At 33.4% G+C, this 18,949-nt stretch overlaps 1 protein-coding gene across 2 annotated transcripts; it reads right to left on the reverse strand.

Moving 5' to 3' along the window:
• Positions 1-7,292: 7,292 nt before the first annotated feature.
• Positions 7,293-18,603, reverse strand: LOC128186174 (D-beta-hydroxybutyrate dehydrogenase-like). Of its 2 annotated transcripts, XM_052856041.1 has the most exons (9): positions 18,442-18,603; positions 16,255-16,425; positions 15,121-15,242; positions 14,450-14,575; positions 13,858-13,961; positions 13,162-13,234; positions 11,782-11,843; positions 11,158-11,208; positions 7,294-9,588 (listed from the first exon to the last, which is right to left on the reverse strand). In XM_052856041.1, exons 2-9 carry the CDS (start codon positions 16,416-16,418, stop codon positions 9,496-9,498), a joined length of 795 nt encoding a protein of 264 aa, XP_052712001.1. In that variant the 5' UTR covers positions 16,419-16,425; positions 18,442-18,603; the 3' UTR covers positions 7,294-9,495. The 2 variants fall into 2 exon arrangements, with proteins under 2 accessions (XP_052711929.1, XP_052712001.1); XM_052855969.1 differs by lacking the exon at positions 18,442-18,603 and having other exon boundaries at positions 7,293-9,588; positions 16,255-16,544.
• Positions 18,604-18,949: the final 346 nt, after the last annotated feature.

Below are 18,949 nucleotides of genomic sequence, written 5' to 3' on the forward strand. Positions count from 1 at the left end.
CTCGAGCGGAGAAGCTGGTTTTTTTGTTTCTGTGCGGTATTTTTGACACACAGTAGGTTAGTGTTTGTCATTTTGGCGATTGTATCTTTCTGTAGTAAACGTTCATCAAATGAACAAGAGAAAAACAAGGTCTAGTAATAATAACACGGAAATAAATGAAATATACTAGAAGGGTTGCATTGAAATCTTTAAACCCCCTTTCATTGCAGACTTTGATCATACCCCATAGTGTTTCTTTTCGAACAGATCACTTTCCAACGTTTACAATTGCGTTTGGAATTCAAACAAATACTAACGTTACAGTTTTTAAAATACAGTCGTAATAAAGGTTATTAAGTTTATAAAGTTTGGGTTTTTCTGTAAAATATATAAGACTAACAAAAGGCGGCACTTAATGAAACCAAAGTTGATTCTCTGTTACTGATTGAATTTTGTTGTTTAATTGACTTGAGAGATAAAAAGACATCATCAAGTCTAAATAAGGAGAGAGAGAGAGAGAGATTGCGTAGTAATTTGTAAATATTGTTGCATTGTTACATTCTATTCTTCAGATGAAGAAGTTGTAAAAATTTTCCCAATAGAACTATGCTGAGCTTTACTCATATTCTGGGGCCTCATTAGTGGTCATGAACTGTATCGTTACATGTCATATTATATAAATAGTGCCTGTTTGGGAGGGTAACAGTTGAAATTGACACCCCGAGGAAACCATTGTCAACCGACGCGAAGCGGAGGTTGACAATTGTTTTAAAGGGGTGTCAATTTCAACTGTTATCCTCCCAAACAGGCACTATTTATTTTATTATACTGAATGTCTTAATTTTAGAAAATTTTTATATTGCTTTTATATAGAAATGACGGGAGTTATACGGCGAACCGTACGCGCATAATTTACGCGCATGTAACAATTCTTGTGTTACCCGTTGCTAAGTGTGTTGCTAACGATGAGGGTAATAGAACGGATTATCACCGGGGTCTTACCCAATCAGATTTCAGTATTTAACATGAAAGAATAATAATTGAAATTGACACCCCGAGAAAAGCGTTGTCAACCGACGCGAAGCAGAGGTTGACAATGGGTTTCGATGGATGTCAATTTCAACTGTCATCCTCCCAAACAGGCACTAGTTATTTTATAATACTGAATGTCTCAATTTAGGAGAAATTTTTACTGCTTTTATATAGAAATGACGTGAATTCTACGGCGAACCGTGCGCGCAAAATTTACGCGCATGTAACAATTCTTTGTGTTACCCGTTGCTTAGTGTGTTGCTAACGCTGAGGGTAATAGAACGGATAATCAACTGCGTCTAAACCAATCAGATTTCAGTATTTAACATGAAAGTATAACAATTAAGTTTATTCAAAACAATCTATATACGACTGGATCGTTATTGTGGTACAAATAAAGGAGCAGATTCTAAAATGAAATGTGTATGAAAATATTCATAACCTTATATAGACTGTAAAAAATAAACGGGTTCATTTCTTACAGCCACAATTTGACAACCAATACCCCACAACATATTGGGGAGTAACATCATATCATATTAAAGGGGAAAGAAACAATAACACTGTGCCTAATAATTATGCCCTTGCCATGGTGGCATTTTTGCACCCGTGTAAGCTCCAAGTATCGAAAAAGACAAATATGCCATATGATAGACAATTGCTTGATGGGTTTATAATCACCTTGTTATCAATTTATCCTGTCAGGTGAGAATTTTAACTTTAGAAAAAAGCGTACAGGAAAATATGTTTCCCATTGGAAACACAATTTTGATTGAATTTTAGAAATAGCGTCACTTCTGACGTCATATACTACAAGTGAGTGCAAATAAATCAAACAAATAGGTGAAAAATATATTTCATATCAACTCTTCTAAAAAATAATATAATATTTTATTGTTCCCGAAACACTTTCAAAAATAACGAATTATGGGGGCCAAATTCAACTCATATCATACATAGTTCTTTAAACCATTTTATTAGTATATATACTTTTCTCCCTCATTTTTTAAAATACTCAGTTTCAACTGTTACCCTCTCAAACAGGCACTCTATATTTTACTATACTGAATGTCTTAATTTTAAAGAAAACTTTTAAAACTGCTTTTATTTTTTTTTCTTTATGAATTGCGTGAATTCTACGTCGAACCATATGCGCATAATTTACGCGCATGTAGCAATTCGGCGTGTTATCCGTTACCAAGTGTGTTGCTATAATAGAGGATAATAGAACGGATTGTGAACTCTGTCTAGTAAACAAATCAGATTTCAGTATTTAACATGAAAGTATAAAAAAATGTATTATAAATATCGTCAAGATTTTTTATGTTATCTTGAGATGCAGGGTTTTAAAAACAAGAATCTAGTTCGACCAATGTTAAAATAAACTTAAAACAGGAGTCTGTCAAGGCTGTGCAATTTCATCAATACTTTTCATCGTACCATCAACTGGTCCTGAATACAACATTCGACATTCCAAGAGGCATCACATGAGGCACATTCACAACAAACGAGGACTGTGACTGCCGATGATATTGGCTTGTTCTTTTACATCTACCAACATATTTAACCACCTGGCTCCACTTATACGGGAAAAGTATTTTGCTAAAGATAAAAACCAAAAAAACTAACCTACTTGGTAGGTGGAAAAACAAGCTACTATGGATCAAAGTATAAGATCTCATTCTTTCATGTACAGGTGTACCAAAAGCTTAACTAATGTGGATATATGGTGGAGCACAGACTGATATTATACGGTGACTATCTAATATGGAATGCCATATATAGCAGCCTTATGTGGCTATTTCATGAGAAGATGGTGCTTTATTATATTATGCTATGGTTATTTCATGTGAAGATGGTGCTTTATTATAGGAAGATGGTGCTTTATTATATGAAGATGGTGCTTTTTTGTGTGATATTTTTCATATAATAAAGCACCGTCTTCACATATTAAATCACCACCTTCGTATAATAAAGCACCATCTTTATATAATAAAGCACTATCTTCACATGAAATAACCACAGCATCATATAATTAAGCACCATCTTCACATGAAATGGCCACATAAGGCATTTATGGCGTTCCATAATTTAAAGGTGGAAGCACCACTTTAACTACATGTACAAGCTGTTTGGGTAGTAAGTCAGTATACTACCAAAACAAAACTTTCAATAACAGCTGCATTTTTGTTTGTGTTTGAAGTAGAGTGTTGGAGTGACCTAAGCAAGCGACACTCCATACGATGTCTATAAGAAGGATTCTAAGATATTTTTGCCCAATACCATCTGAAATCAGGATTTGACATAATGAGAATTTCACCAAATTCTTTATCAGAAGACGTTGGAATTGACTTGGTAAAATAATGTACTTAAAAGTGACTCGGGCAGCTCTCTCCAAGACATCCGAGGGAAAACAGAAGAGGGAAGCCAAAAAAAAAAAAAAACAACCAAAAATAAATGAAGTTTGGACATACTCCAAACGCTAGCCAGACACAGACAAGGGTTGAGAACCTTCGTTACTGCCTTATTCGCCAAAGAAGTCAAGGCCAGTAAGTAAGTAATAAGTAAGTAGGTATGTAAAATAGTTTTGAGGGAGATAGAAATTAAATCGTAATCTTGAAAAGTTTGAGGGTTACACCCATAAAAAGATGTTTCTAATTGCAATTTCAACATTATTGGGGTTTTTTTAATATTTGATTTATTATTTACCAGATCAAACGCGATGAGTATAATGGAAATGCAGGTCGGTAGGCAATAGTAATACGACCGAATGCAATATCGGACAGATAGACGGATGAACGGACCACTATAGGAATTCCTCAGAGGTAAATGATAATCTTAATTGTAGCTTAAGTGTAGCTGCAAATTGGATTGCGATTGTTATTTGTGAATTTAAATCTGGTGTTAAGTTCAAGTGGAGTAGTAGATTCAAAACACCCCTTCGGAATTTTAACCCTAAAATAATTGGATTCTTTATACAAACTTATAATTATTTACTTGCGAGAAAACTTTGCGACATTCGCGAGAATGTCTGTTTCGCAAATACATATTTATCTTATAAACTACTGGATTGGGTATACCCTCTTCTGTTTTACTCTCACTATCTCTCAAAGAAATGTATCTTTATTGAATGTGTTTAGATTGAAGAAATCATTTGTTACTCTGATATCCCTTACGGGCATGACTCTAGACATCGTTAAACAATATTTCTTTCCTTTTTTTCCTATCAATTTTAATACACCAAGTCAAACTCGAGTGATTTTCTTGTTTTTTTATTCATTCTTTGTTTGCATGGACAAAATAAGAGTCCAAGACTTTAAAAAGAATCATCAATTTGTCGAGGTTTATATCATAAGATGCATCTGAATAATGACGTCCACAAACACAACGTGCACTCTAAAGTCTTTGGCCAATTTAACATATGATGTAAAAAAAAATTTAACCTGGACCTTTTGATTTTTATTTTGATAATTTAGTTTAATTGTAACAGACAGTCTCAGTGTGAGTTTTTTTCTGTCAAACCATGGTTTTTAAAGTATATTGGACAACGGACACGCAATTGCAAATCATTATAAGTTTCATTTACACGAAAATCAATCCTTAGGACAATGAACTTGGTATAGCAAACCTGAGTATATGTACGAAATGTGCTGTTAATCGAGATACTCTAAACGAATTGCAGTTGGTTAAATGAAACGTGGTTTCCCGACCTACCGACATGAGCAAAACACTTAATGATCCTCTTTGCTAATGCATGTTTGGTACATAATTTCATTTCTAAAACTTAGAGAGACCTATATACGGTATTTATAAAATAGTTTGTGTATTTTGAATGATTAACCAAAATTTGAATGTTAGAGGTCATGTGACAAGCAAGATCCAAAGGAAAGAAGCCGTTGGTATGTAAACAAAGCTCGAGTCGTATATTTGTTTACAAATAATGTAAAGTTAAAAAAAAATTGACAAAATGGTAATAGGTTGACGTTGAAATTCAGTCAACACAAGATTCAAAGATCTTGATATTTTTTAAAAACAAAATCGTAAAAGTAGCTTAGAGTTATATGGAGTGCATTGAATCTATATGTTTCAGTGACCACGTCTTTTTTTTGAGCTCAGTGTAACCAAGCATATATCAATTACCTGTGTGAATATGCCTCACAAAAATATAGAGTTGATTATTCTTTTCTTGTATGTTCCTGTTAGTGCTGCCTCCGCATTCCAGTCATAAAGATCAGATTTCATACAGTTGAAAAGGTACGTTAAAGAGATATATGACTCCCACAATGGATAAGCGTAAACAACTATTAATCATAATCTTTACATGTTTACATGTTTAATTTAAAACTCTCAAAGATAACCTAAGGACTATTCACCCTTTAGTTAGCTTTTACATGTATATTGTAAACAAATTTCAAAATATGAAAAAAAATCAATTGAATTATAAATAGGTCTTGCTCTTTCATTTTATGAATATATTATGTTGATCTTTTGTTTAGTATGTGTTTAAAATACTATTAAAACTCTCTAATGTTTGAGTGCCAGTGAATCCATTTTAGGTTAATGCTATCTAACACGGGTTTTTTAGTGAGTTTTATTTTTCTGTTGAATGCTTTAGAATTAAAATAAAATAAACTTTTAAAAGACATTGTAATCTTCCCTCTTGTGGCATTATAAAACATGAGACCCAGGGGCCATATTGCTTACCAAAGCTTATCAGATCAGCATTACAGTATCGAATCGAAAATATGTTGACAAATATGGACAGTAGATCTTGAACAAAAAGTTTAAAATATGCGTCACATTTTACCCACATATATTTATGGTAACTACTAAGCCCATTTTGTTGTTTAAGTATTTGTGAGAAGATTTTTCTCGATTCCTTTGCATAAGTAGTGATTTTAAAGTGCCCCTTTGGGGTGCCACTTTTCTTCAGGGAATCATGCTTGATCAAACTTTAATCTGCACAACCTATGAATTTACACATATTTCAACTTTTTTAGCTTTTGCTTTTCAACAAGATCTCTAAACATTTTTCTCTTTATCTTCCTATGTATAAATTTGATATCCCCCATTGTGGCCCCAAGAGGATTACAATTGAAATAAACTTGAATCTTCACGTCTACATGAGGATGCTTCCACACAAATTTGAGTTTTTCTGGCCAGATGGATTTTGAGAAGAAGATTTTTTAAAGATATTCTCTAAATGTTACTGTATATTCCAAATTTGTTCTAATAAATGACCAGCAGGGACAAGATGGGATCAGGTTTTATATAAGAGTAAAAATGTATGGAGAAAATCTCTTAAATTCTACTTTCAAAAATCATAGTACTTAAGTACTGAAAGCCGGTCTCTTTTGGTGTGTCTTTATGCGTATTGTTTAGTACATGTAAAGACTGAAAATCTCTCTCTCTCTCTCTCTCTCTCTCTCTCTCTCTCTCTCTCTCATGCTTTTAATGTCGGCAAAGCGTCAGAGAGCGACCAAATTTTGTAAGCGGCTATAAACAAAAATATGACTGTCTAGTAGAAAAAAAATTCAACAGTTGCTGCCTTGAATTTTGCAACAAGCGTTATATATTCAGTCCCCATTTCTTCAACGCGCAGCAAAGTAGTTCGTGGAAATTCATGCGCATTGAATGTGTCCAAAATGCATAGTCTTGTTTTTAAAACACGTTATTAATAAGAAAACTAAAAAAAATTGACAATTCTCTCGAAATTAAAAAAAAAAGAAACAAAATGCCAACACTTTTGACAAAACGTGGCTCTTTGTGTAACTACATGTATTTGGTATACCGGAAGCTTTTACTTTAATGCTGTTTGGTTTTTTTGTTTACTTTTGAAGTTGTGCTATTTATAGTAACATTGGCGATTTGCCTGCATACAGCCAGGACTCTGCTTTCAGCAAAGCCCGGCTAAAAACGATTAGGCCAGAAAAGCTGTCTAGAAAAACTTGTGTGGAAGCATCATCAGGTAGTATAGATTCAAGTTTGTTCAAATCATGGTCACCGGGGAAAGAAAGGGGGGGGGGGGGGGGGGGTCAAGGGGCCAAATGGGGGAGCATATTTTTATATAAGAATATTAAGAGAAAAATTTTATTTAAAAATCTTGAAAAACACTCAGCTAACAAAGCTGAAACTTGTGTGAAAGGACAGGTCGAGCAGATTAAAGTTTGATTAATCCATGATTCCCTAAAAAAAAAAAGAGGGGCCACAAAGATGGGATTTTTATATGGGAAGTGAGAAATATTTTCTCACAAATACTAAAACGGCTGAGAGGTCTAGTATTTACCATAAATATACTTGTGGATAAAATCGGCAGATATTTTAACTTTTTTGTGCAGGATCTACTGTACAGAACTGAGTTCTCAAGATATTTTGATTTGCTGCTGTAATGCTGATTTGATCAGTTATGCTTATTGTTGCTCTGGTGAGCGATGTGGCCTCTTGGCCTCTAGTTTGTACTTAGTTTAATGTATGTGAAGCAAAGGCTACTCAATGTTTAGAATGGTCAATATTTTTTCCATGTCCAGATGGTTTGACACATGTGTATCAATCAAAGAGTTTCTAAGACTATATACAGAAAAATATTTGAAAAATTAAATCTCAAAAATCAGAACCTTGTCGGTTCCTTTTATTTACTAAGTCTAGACGCTTAGGAGATACAGAGCTCATAATTCTTAAAACTTGACAAACTTGACATTAAAATTTTGGCAGGCCATTTGAAACACCTTCGTCAAGCATTTGTGCATCGGTATTTGGAAAAGTAAAATTTAGAAAGAAGAAATGGAGACAATGCCCCTCAACAATATGCATAACATGCGACATATGGTTCATTTAACTCACATTTTATTCAAAATTACATGCTGTTGCATGTTGCAAATTAAAGAGGAACACTAAAATAATGATATTTCAAAAAAGTTCACCGGTAATTGTTCAATGAATTTCATATTTTATCTAAAATATACATGTACATGTAGTGGAATATCGTAATACAAAGAACAAGTCCCATGGGCCACATCGCTCACCTGAGGAACAATAGGTATGATCAAATCAGTCATAATACAAACTATTTGTACAATGTACAGTAATACATGTAGATCCTGTATAAATAATATGTTTATAATCATTAGTCACTTTTCTAACAGGATGATTTTATAATCAAATCACATGTTGAGTATTGCAGTTCTCAAAACGATCCTTAACTATGGTTCTATGTGGGAAATAAACCTACATCAAACTCAGAACCTTCTTGTAAAGCCGAAGTAGTGTCCTGGGGCCAAAGTCTTAACAATTATAAAGAATCATCTGGCTGATTAGTCTCTGAGAAGATTTTTAAAGATTTACTCTATGTATTCCTATGTGAAACTTCGACCCCCCATTGTGGCCCCATCCTACCCCCGGGGGTCATGATTTTTACAACTTTTAATTAACACTACCTGAGGATGCATCCACAGAAGTTTGAGCTTTCCTGGCTGATTAGTTACAGAGAAGAAGATTTTTCAAGATTTACTCTATATATTCCTATGTAAAACTTCGACCCCTCCATTGTGGCCCCACCCTACCCTCAGGGATCATGATTTTCACAACTTAGAATCTACACTACTTGAGGATGCATCCACACAAGTTTCAGCTTTCCTGGCTGATTAGTTTATGAGAAGATTTTTAAAGATTTACTCTATTATTCCTATGTAAAACTTCGATCCCCCCCCCCATTGTGGCCTCACCCTACCCCCGGGGGTCATGATTTTTACAACTTTGAATTAACACTAACTGAGGATGCATCCTCAGAAGTTTCAGCTTTCCTGGCTGATTAGTTTTAGAGAAGAAGATTTTTAAAGATTTACTCTATTTACTCTCTTTACTCTTTTTAAAGATTTACTCTATATATTCCTATGTAAAACTTCGACCCTCCATTGTGGCCCCACCCTACCTCTGGGGGTCATGATTTTCACGCCTTTGAGTCTACACTACCTGAGGGCGCTTCCACACAAGTTTCAGCTTTCCTGGCTGATTAGTATCTGAGAAGAAGATTTTTTAAGATTTATTCAATTATTCCTATGTAAAACTTCGACCCTCCCCCCATTGTGGCCCCACCCTACCCCCGGGGGTCATGATTTTTACATCTTTGAATTTACACTACCTTTCAGCTTTCCTGGCTTAATGGTTTTTGAGAAGAAGATTTTTGAAAATTTCTCAAAATTTTTTAATAATTATCTCCCCTTCAAAAAAGGTGTGGCCCTTAATTTTCACAACTTTGAATCCCCTTTGCCTAAGGATGATTTGTGCTAGGTTTGGTTGAAATTGGCCCAGTAGTTCTTGAGAAGATGTGAAAAGTGTATGGACAGATGGACAGACGGACGACAGACAAAATGTGATCAGAAAAGCTTTCACTTCAGGTGAGCTAAAAAAAACACCGATCTTTCAAAAAAGTTCACCGGTAATGACTTAATGTCATAATAATATGGAAACGAAATTAGTAGACTTTGATCACGTGGCGTTAAGACCTCCATCAATGGATGTGGATGTCCCCGTCATATTGTCAGCTCCGGAGGAACAGAGGTACATTATAAATGATGCTATCTATAAAAAAGAAACACAAAACTGTCAGCAAGTATTATTTTATAACGTTGTCATTTCTTTATGTGAGTCACTCAAGTGACCAATTGCCATTGGTCTTCGTCCGCCGTGCCGTGCATCGTCCATTAAAAATGGTTAAACATTTTCAATTTCTTTTTGAAAACCACAATGTCAGTTGCTACCATTTATGATGTGAAGCATTTCTCTAGAATAAGAGAAATCTACGTGGTGAAAATTATTACCTTACCACCTTTGGGGTCTCCTTGGCAAGAAAAATATGTAAAATATGCCAATTTTGTGAAATTCATTTCCATTGTCTTTGGGTTCGGGATTCACGCCCTAGGGCGAAACCACATAGTAAAAATGTAATAAATCTTTAAAAAGTTTCTTTTCTACCCCTCTCATATATAGTGAGAGAAACTAAATGTAAATACATGGTTATGTCTACATGTATAATCCCTTTGTTATTTATATTGTGATATTCATGGCCTCTAGGTCAAGGCTCGTGGGTGGGGTCAATATTACCATATAGTGAAAATGTATTTTATATAAGAAAAATCTTTTTCCTAAAAATCATGAAAATTACAAGGTAAATTGACACTTAGGCATATTAAATCAAACATTTTCTACCGATATTTTATGTATTCCTTTTAAATTTTTCGTGCTTGTTTCAATAAACTGTATGGATATATTTTGGCATTTTAAACGAAACTGTGAATATCAAGACCAATTAAGGCCTGCAGGTCTCTTTTGACTAACTCTTGCTAGAATTTTACAATTTTTGGCTCCAGGAGGTAGGTTATAGAGAATTTGAGATTCCTGAGACTCTTGCCTCCTCTCTTTATGAATTGATGTTTGCAAACATCAAATAATAAAAGGAGGAGTAATAGTCAGAGAGGAGAGTCTTTGATTAATGTTCAGACTCCCGACTGAAGCTTAAAACGAAAACATGAGACTCCCTGATAGGTCCATCTAAGGGCTATGGTACTCAGGTAATTGCAAAGACTTGTGGACCTCTTGTTTGTAAACTTATGCATATCATTCAGATTAACAAGACGATAGTGTGACATGCAATTGACAATGCTGTTTTAGGATAGCTTGTAAACAACTAAACATTTGTGTCAAAAGAGAGACAACTCGTATCAATTAGTAAGCCGTTGGTCAAACAGGGAAAAATAAAACTACCTCACTCTTTCAAGATTTATACTTTTTCAGACCCTACATCACAATATGGCGATTAAAATATTTTGTTTATTTGTTTTTGTATCAATCGATTTGGTTGTATATCATCATAACTCATAGGTTCAAGTAACGGGCTTGTGAACCACAGATCGCCTGGTGGCTTTTGCCCACATAAACTGAATTAAATATTTGTAAATCATAATTTATGTTTAAGAATTGCATATTTTTCGCCTGTTTTACTTAAATAATGTGTGATCCTTATACATCATGCTATCTATCAGAATCAAGGAATTTTCTGCTAATTTGAGGAAACAATTTTAAGGTGTAGTGAATCATCTAACCTTGCATTATCTTACAATAACATTATTTGGTGTAAATCCAGAATCTTACCTGTGAGCTACTTGAAAACCTTCTTGTTGGTAAAAATGTCTGTACAAATTCCTAAAACAAGAAAACATATGATGAATGAATTTCCCCATAGGAATTTTTAAAATATTCACAATAGTGTGAAATAATTCATAAATTGGGGGGGGGGGGGTGTTACATATTTCAGATACAAATATTGTATAACACGTGTACATGTATTCTCTGTTTAGAATATTTTAAGTGTCTTGATCCATGTAAATGTATATCATTTGGAGAGGATAATCATCTTAAGTAAAATCTGAAGATTTAAGTTTGTTCTAGTAAGATTAACAGGCAATATTGACGTTATTTATTTATTTTTATCATTAGAAAATACCCCTTACATAACAACACATGTTAATTATTGGAAAGGGGTTAATTTTGTCATAATGAGAAAAATATACGTCAAGTGCCTATGGTAAAATAGCATTTTATTGCAATAGCAATTTAATTTGCAACATACATGTACGTTTTATGAAAGAAAAAAAATTGGAATTTATTTAGTAATTATAGGTTGTATGTATGTCTAGAATTGATATCATTGTAGAAGACAATTGTATTTGAAATCATGATATTTTAAAAACAAATTCTTAGTGTAGATAACTATACCCTGGCTTCTCGTGTCGATGTTTTCCTTTCTGCTGCATGGGTGTTTAACACACTGTCCATCACTACAACGACAGTTATAAGAATTAGGTTTGTTAAAAATGTAATCATATGGGCATGGTAACGACTTAAACTAAAAATTTTCAATTTTTTTTTTCTAGTTTTCTAATGTTTACAATGCTTAAGGGGTGTATTTGAAATGAATGCTCAACCAAAATTTGAATTCAAGAGGACTAGATATAAGAGAGATACGGAGCTCATAAATCATTGTTATGTTTTTGCTTTTTTTTTATCTGATTACATATTCTTATATTACATCATACTATCTGATAAAAAACTGTATTTTTTAATTTTTCATTTATATCTTGCACTTTATATGTATTACCTTGCACCTAATGGAGAAGGCTTACATAGGCATTGCCTGCTGCCCAATCCATTTATGTAAATATATATTTGCACAATAAAATACGTTCAGATCAAATCAATGATTTTGCCATATATATCTTAATTTGTTAAATATATTAGTTAAAGTTCTTTTTAAAACAGTGTTTTTTTTGTAATTGCTAGCTCGTTTTATATACAAATGAACAGTTTCTAGTGTTTGTCACATTCAGTTTTGTTTTAAACCAGGTAATTTCTACTCAGTACTAGCTTTGTTATAAACATACTAAACAGTAAAGAATTGAGAGATTTGTATTTTGCTTAATACCTCTCGACTGGCACTAAAGTTTTGGTGGCCGTGGGAATAACTTTGATAACGAATTATATACGTCAATTCTATAATATTTAATGTCCAGCTCAAATCATGACCATGCCCCTTTCAGAAATAAAAGAACCTATTTATATCTTAAGTAGTTTTCTTTCAGATAGATTTTATTTGATAGATGGTACCTGTAACAAAATATGAATGACCTTTCTTCAAAACTTCAAGTTGGTACCAAAACACATTTGACTTTTATAAAATTCAAAGTTTCAATATTACTTGTGAAGTGAAATCCTTAACTTGCAGACGACGGAAGTTTAAAAAGGCAGGGATATTTGGACAGTTGTTCCTAAAATTAATGTCATTATGCATCTACTATTAAGATTGTTTTTTAAGCGAAATGTTTCATGATCTCCATTTAGCCATATTTGCAAATAGTAAGTTCGGTCGTTGTAAAATGCTCCTGTTTTTATCAAACCCGTATGTTAAAAAGTTATTCACGGAATACCTTAAGCAATCAATTTGTTTTGTGAAAGCAACGCTTTTTGTAGTCATTGCATAACTATGATAACCTTACCACTGGGATGTTCTCAATGTGATTTTACAATTATATTTTCACTTTATAAGTAATTGAATGCAGGATATCAGCTGTAACCTAAAGTTATTATAAATTTACTTACTGTCACCTTCTCTCGGTCCGGGGCATACAGCATTAACTGTGATACCATTTTCTGCTGTCTCAACAGATACGGCCTACAAAGAAATATTAATCTTCACTATTAAAATTGAATTTCTTCTGTGACATGAGCTATTACTAATATCTCAAATGAAAGATTTTTGAATGAGAAGAATCATTGTTTAATTTTACTGTTGTCTATCTAAAGTGTTTTATGAATGAACTCATTAAGGTAATCCATTTATGACCGAGATGAATTGAAGAGTTCGATAGATCTAAATTAAATTTAAAACGTCTTCATTAATTATTATACGGCTGCCATACACCAAATTCAGGACACTGTATATGGACAATTAAATAAACTTTTTTGCACGTTAATTTGTTCTGCAAGAGTTGTCTGCATTTCAAAACAAAATATTATATAGGAAAAATATGTACGATTAGTCTTTTTTTTTTGGTGTGGGGGGGGGGGCACATTTTAAGATAAGGACCTTATTCAACTTGTTATCAAGAGATTTGTAAGAATTCAAAATAACTTATACACTTAAAAGATAATTATATTATGAATTTAATTTTTTTTTTGGTTTGCTGCTACATGTATATAGCTTCTTGAGATTTTTAAGTTTATTATGCGTCAATCCATAACTGAGAACAAAACAGTGAGAATCCTCAAGATTCGACAACTTGTGACCATGCTTACCCTCGTTAGACCGCAGAGCCCTGCCTTTGTAGTAATGTATGCTGCCGCCTTGGGGATCGCTTTTAGTCCTAACTGAGACGAGACATACACGATACGTCCCCATCCTGTTTGACGAAGGAAAAATAAAAGACGTTTGACAAATGGCCTTTGTGACAAAGCGCAAGTTTTACGAATTCTGGTATTGTAGCAATCCAAGCGATTTTCGAAAAATGTTTTCAGGTGACAGATGAATACAAAGATGTTACATTTCCGGAAGCCTTAATGCTTTTATGTTTTATAAAAACAAATTTTTGAAAAATATTTTTGCTGATTTTTTTTTAATTTGAAGTATACAGCTGTGACACATATTTCATGCTAATAGTAATGTTTAATGTTTAAAGTTCTCGCACATAAAGACCGATTTATCTTACTGGTCATCGGTGTTGTCGAAAGCGGTAACATACATATATAATACGTACATAAAATCATATTTTTACCAATTAAATCGTATTACCGGTGAAATACTAGTAAATAATCATGTGAAATGCAGCTCGGATTTGATCATCACATATCTCAATTAGAAGATTCTGAATACTTCTATGTGGTACTATACCTTTTTTTTTCATTTTGTGGAGGATATATTGGGTGATCATGAATGCCGCCGTTAGATTGATGCTCACTTCCCGTTTCCACTGCTCAAGGGAAATGTCCTCTATCAGGGACCCAAAACTGAACGACGCTGGAAAACAAGGCACTGTCTGAAATGACCGATAGTAACACCTGTATGCTTGAAAGGTTTTCAAGGATCCAATGTTTTATGACTCTTAGTGATGTTATATCATTGTATATTATGATATTCATATTGTCACTTCGTAGATATTGAATACACTGGATGGGTAAAATTTGTATTCAAAACCACACAGTAAGTCAAATTTTAACAATATGATATTATCATGTACAGCTGTATTTAGCTTTAATTTTCATATGCATGTTAGAAAATGTGATGTTTTTTATATATCTTAATCCGTATAACGTATGAATTTGGCCCATTGGTATTACAGAGTTCATGATATGTATATGAATATTCATGAAACAAAAAGGGCGTTTTTCCAATAAATAAAGATATATCAATTTAGATACATGTTAAATTAATCTGTTTGGAGCTTTTACTTCTTTACGTTATTGTACTTATTTTCAGCTTTTTTGTTCTTTTAAAAATCTGGTAATAAGCACCTGTGTCCCGCTACAAGTGTTAACAACCTTACTTTGTTTGACCTTCAATACCTGCGGCATTGATAAAGATGTCCACGCCATCCGGCCTCTCCTTATCAATGGCTTTGAAGAGCTTTTCAATGTCCTCTGTTAAAGTCAGATCACAAGCTATATATGTCATATTTTCCCCAGAGCTGGAAGAGCAAATTATATGTACGGTTGAAACTCGAAAACTGAAACTTCGAGGAACTTTGATTTAAAAAAAAAAAAAGTTTGACAATCCTGTCATTAAGGTTGAAAAATTGTATACTTGTACATTGTGTACTCGATAAGGCGCCAGTAATTTATGGTCATTAAGTTATTGCATAATTATTTAGCTTAGTGTTAATTAAAAACTAATGAATTATTCAACTTGCAAAGTCTATTAGCAGGCAAATTAAAAATATTGTAGGATTAGTTTGGCTGTTTTAGCAGAAATTCATAGGATCTGGCGACCAGCAAGAGTTGCTCTGCCTGGTAACATTTATATTGTCTTGCTAAGATTTCTTTATTCATAAGACCTAAGAGTAGCATTGGGACAAAGTACGTGTATTTGCACTGTGAATTAAATAAATGTTCTGACATTACTCTATTGAACATTGTAAGAAACAGAAGAACTCAATTATACAGTTAATGAACAAATCACCCTTAATACCCGGTTGTGCTAAACTGCTACAATAATTGTGTTTCTGCAACTTGGCAATGGAATTAGCAGAACTTGGATATTGATTTTCTTGGAATATTTTTCCTCACAGCGCGTGCATCTTGAAATGACTAATGCAAGTCAGATTTATTTGATCATTTCTCAAATACTATCAGGAGATACAGAGATCAATTTATCTAAATAAATAATTAGGTGTACATTCAGCATTTTCTTTCTCTTTCATGTCTCTCCCTCCTTCCCTCACGCTGAAATTTACCATGGTTAATTTATATACTATATTTTACACTAGTCATTAATTTCAATCATAAATTTAATGATTTTGTTCTAATTAGGTTTGTTGTGCGGGCCTGGATTACAAATTTTTCAAAACATTCATCGGATAAAATTTAATTAAAAACTCGCGGCAAAAATCTGGTCAAAAATCCTTGCAAGAATAACAAATACTAATCACTTCAATTGTCTCCAGGTCTGCCAAAACAGCAATTACGATACATTGTACTCACGTGAGTTGTAGTTCCTCGAACAGATCGTCCACAGAATACCTAGGAAAGCGATCAGTTCCTATCACATAACATTCGGCTTCTACCAATCCCTTGACAACAGCTTTACCTATGTGTCCCATTACGCCCGTCACCAACGCAGTTTTCCCACCTAGACTGAGCGACATTATTTTCCTGGTGGAGAAAAAATGTCCTAAGTTACTACTTGCATTCAATTTAGAGTCCATAAACTGCGGCGATTTCAAATAAAATGCTACGAAATATACGATATATCAAATGTAAAATCAAATCTAGGAGTAGTCTTCCAAATTAATGCAGATAATGTAACCGGGTTTTTTTTTTAAGGAAACAGCTATGCGCGCGCATATTTGGCATCCCGAGGCAGATCAAACGATTTTTGTTGCATTGTTAATGATGTTTGTATCGCTTATTGAAACCCATCGGCCACATCACCCTGACCTATTTCATTAGGTAAAATATTTTTAGAGCATTCATTGTTTACTTTAGGGTTTAAAAATATCCTTCATATGTCGCATTTTTCCACTTATGAAAATTAGTTTTCACAAATAATTCATTGATTCAAGCCTATAACATTTTGTACATTAATTTGTAGAAATATTTTGTTCAAGATCGTCAATCTAGCTTAAGCAAAGAAGACGAGTATTGTAAGTAAATATGTTAATATAATCTAAAAAATTTACAAAACATTAATGGCAATGATAAAATGGCTTGCTCAAATTATTAAAATCATTCTATAGTCTGTCCCAAGATATTTCTGCAGCACATTTGGACGATTTTTAATTGACATACACATACCTGTGAAAGAAGTGCAATTGAAATAAGATGAGAGAATATCCAAGATAATTCCATTCACATATTATCATTTATAACTCGGAAAAATTCACAGAAACGGAAAAAGATTTCTTACGGAGATTTTAAATGGGGAACGTTGACATCTTTTCTCCATTTGAAAGTCACACAAGATGCCTCGCTCAATTTTTCAACGTTATCATCTGGGTCTGTTGCAAAACAAAATCCTGGCAGACATCACATTTTTTCGCCATGTAAGCTAGAGGGGGCGTTTTAAGAGAGAAATCTTGGAAATTGTTCATACTTTTGAATGAAAATCGTGCAAACCCTGAGGTATTTACAAATATTGAGTAATTATAATAAACAAAATGTGAATGGAGGATATCTTGAGACAGAATATAGCCATATTCCGAAAGGTTTCATCAAGAAGTTTATTAATTACCATAAGATATTCTGATAGTAAAAAGTATAAATCATAAACGGGTATTAACTATATAATTTTTTTATATAATTCTGCTAAATAGCCTCTAACAAGAGGTAGATGGTATAATATACGATTAAAGTAGCCACTTAAGGATACAGTTTAATGCGTATCTGTTAAGCACAAATAGGATGGGGGGAAATGTTTTGTCTTAAATGAGAGAAAATAGATATGGTTATGAAAGGCATAACCTAAATACTATTAGTATTTCAGTAAAATCATCTCTGACTCTTCACAGAATTTATCGAATGTTCTAGCAGCTTCTGACAATTGTGCGTCGGAATCAAAAGGAATAGATGCGTAATTTCATTATTTTTTTTTTTTAGCTGTGCTCACATCTTGACTTATGCTAATGTTATAAATAATTGAATGAGACCAATGTTCAATTGTTATTTGCATGACCACTACAGGAATACAAATGAATCGGAATAAATGTGAAACTTCACCTGATTGACATGAACCAACACTGAACCATTATCTAACCAAGACTTTTTGATGCGTGCAGGGATTATAAAAAACACGTGTTTGGTAGCTATGAATTTCATAACTGCAATTTTATTGAATGTTGAACTACAACACAATAATATAAAGATTGAGAACACGGTTTGACAGTTGTCAAGTTATTGTAACATGATCAATTTGACACTTAAAAAGTACGACAGAAGTTCATTGACCGAAAGCGTTGAACTCTAAATATCAATGTTGATTTTTCACTCTACAGAAATTGGCGGTACCCTTAATCTTGAGATCTATATGCGCAGTTTTAAAATTTCAATTTTCTTAGGCGTACCTGAGAAATTTTTTTTCAGAGTAATTTCATAACACGTTGTTGATAAGAATAAGAATTGCCTGTCTATCTCTTGATAGCAGTGTAAACAATAGCGTAAAAGATAACTTACCTTTGAAAGCTGCCCGTAACTATATCTCACACGTGTGTAACTAGATGAATGAAACCATGCGGGCCTTTCGCATAGTTCCGTTTCCTGTATTTTGCCTCCGTCATCTTACCGTAAGTAGAGCGTAATATTCGCAGTTGACTTTATTACACCGATAGGTAAGACGCACTTCAATGTTCCTGTAAAAATACAGGAGTGTATTGGATTACTAGACTACCTGGTAACATTTAGGTACATATATGTAACACAGGTCATTTGATGTCATTGAACTTTATGATAGAGGTTCAAGATAGGATGGCTAATGGTGAAGCATTTAAGGGCTTCGATCTTGATTAACACTACAATATAGCCCAAGAGCACGCTAAGTCAGCAGGTTCCCATCGCGTATGAAATTTATACGTTGTTTGATTTCACTTGTCAAATGATTTAGATTGAAATGCAAATCCCTAACAAATACATTAGACGCCGTTTAAAAATGTGTTAATTATTTCTGAATTAATGGCCAGCTCGA

This window comes from Crassostrea angulata, chromosome 1 (genome assembly GCF_025612915.1).
Source record: "Crassostrea angulata isolate pt1a10 chromosome 1, ASM2561291v2, whole genome shotgun sequence".
NCBI classification, from domain to species: Eukaryota; Metazoa; Mollusca; class Bivalvia; order Ostreida; family Ostreidae; genus Magallana; species Magallana angulata.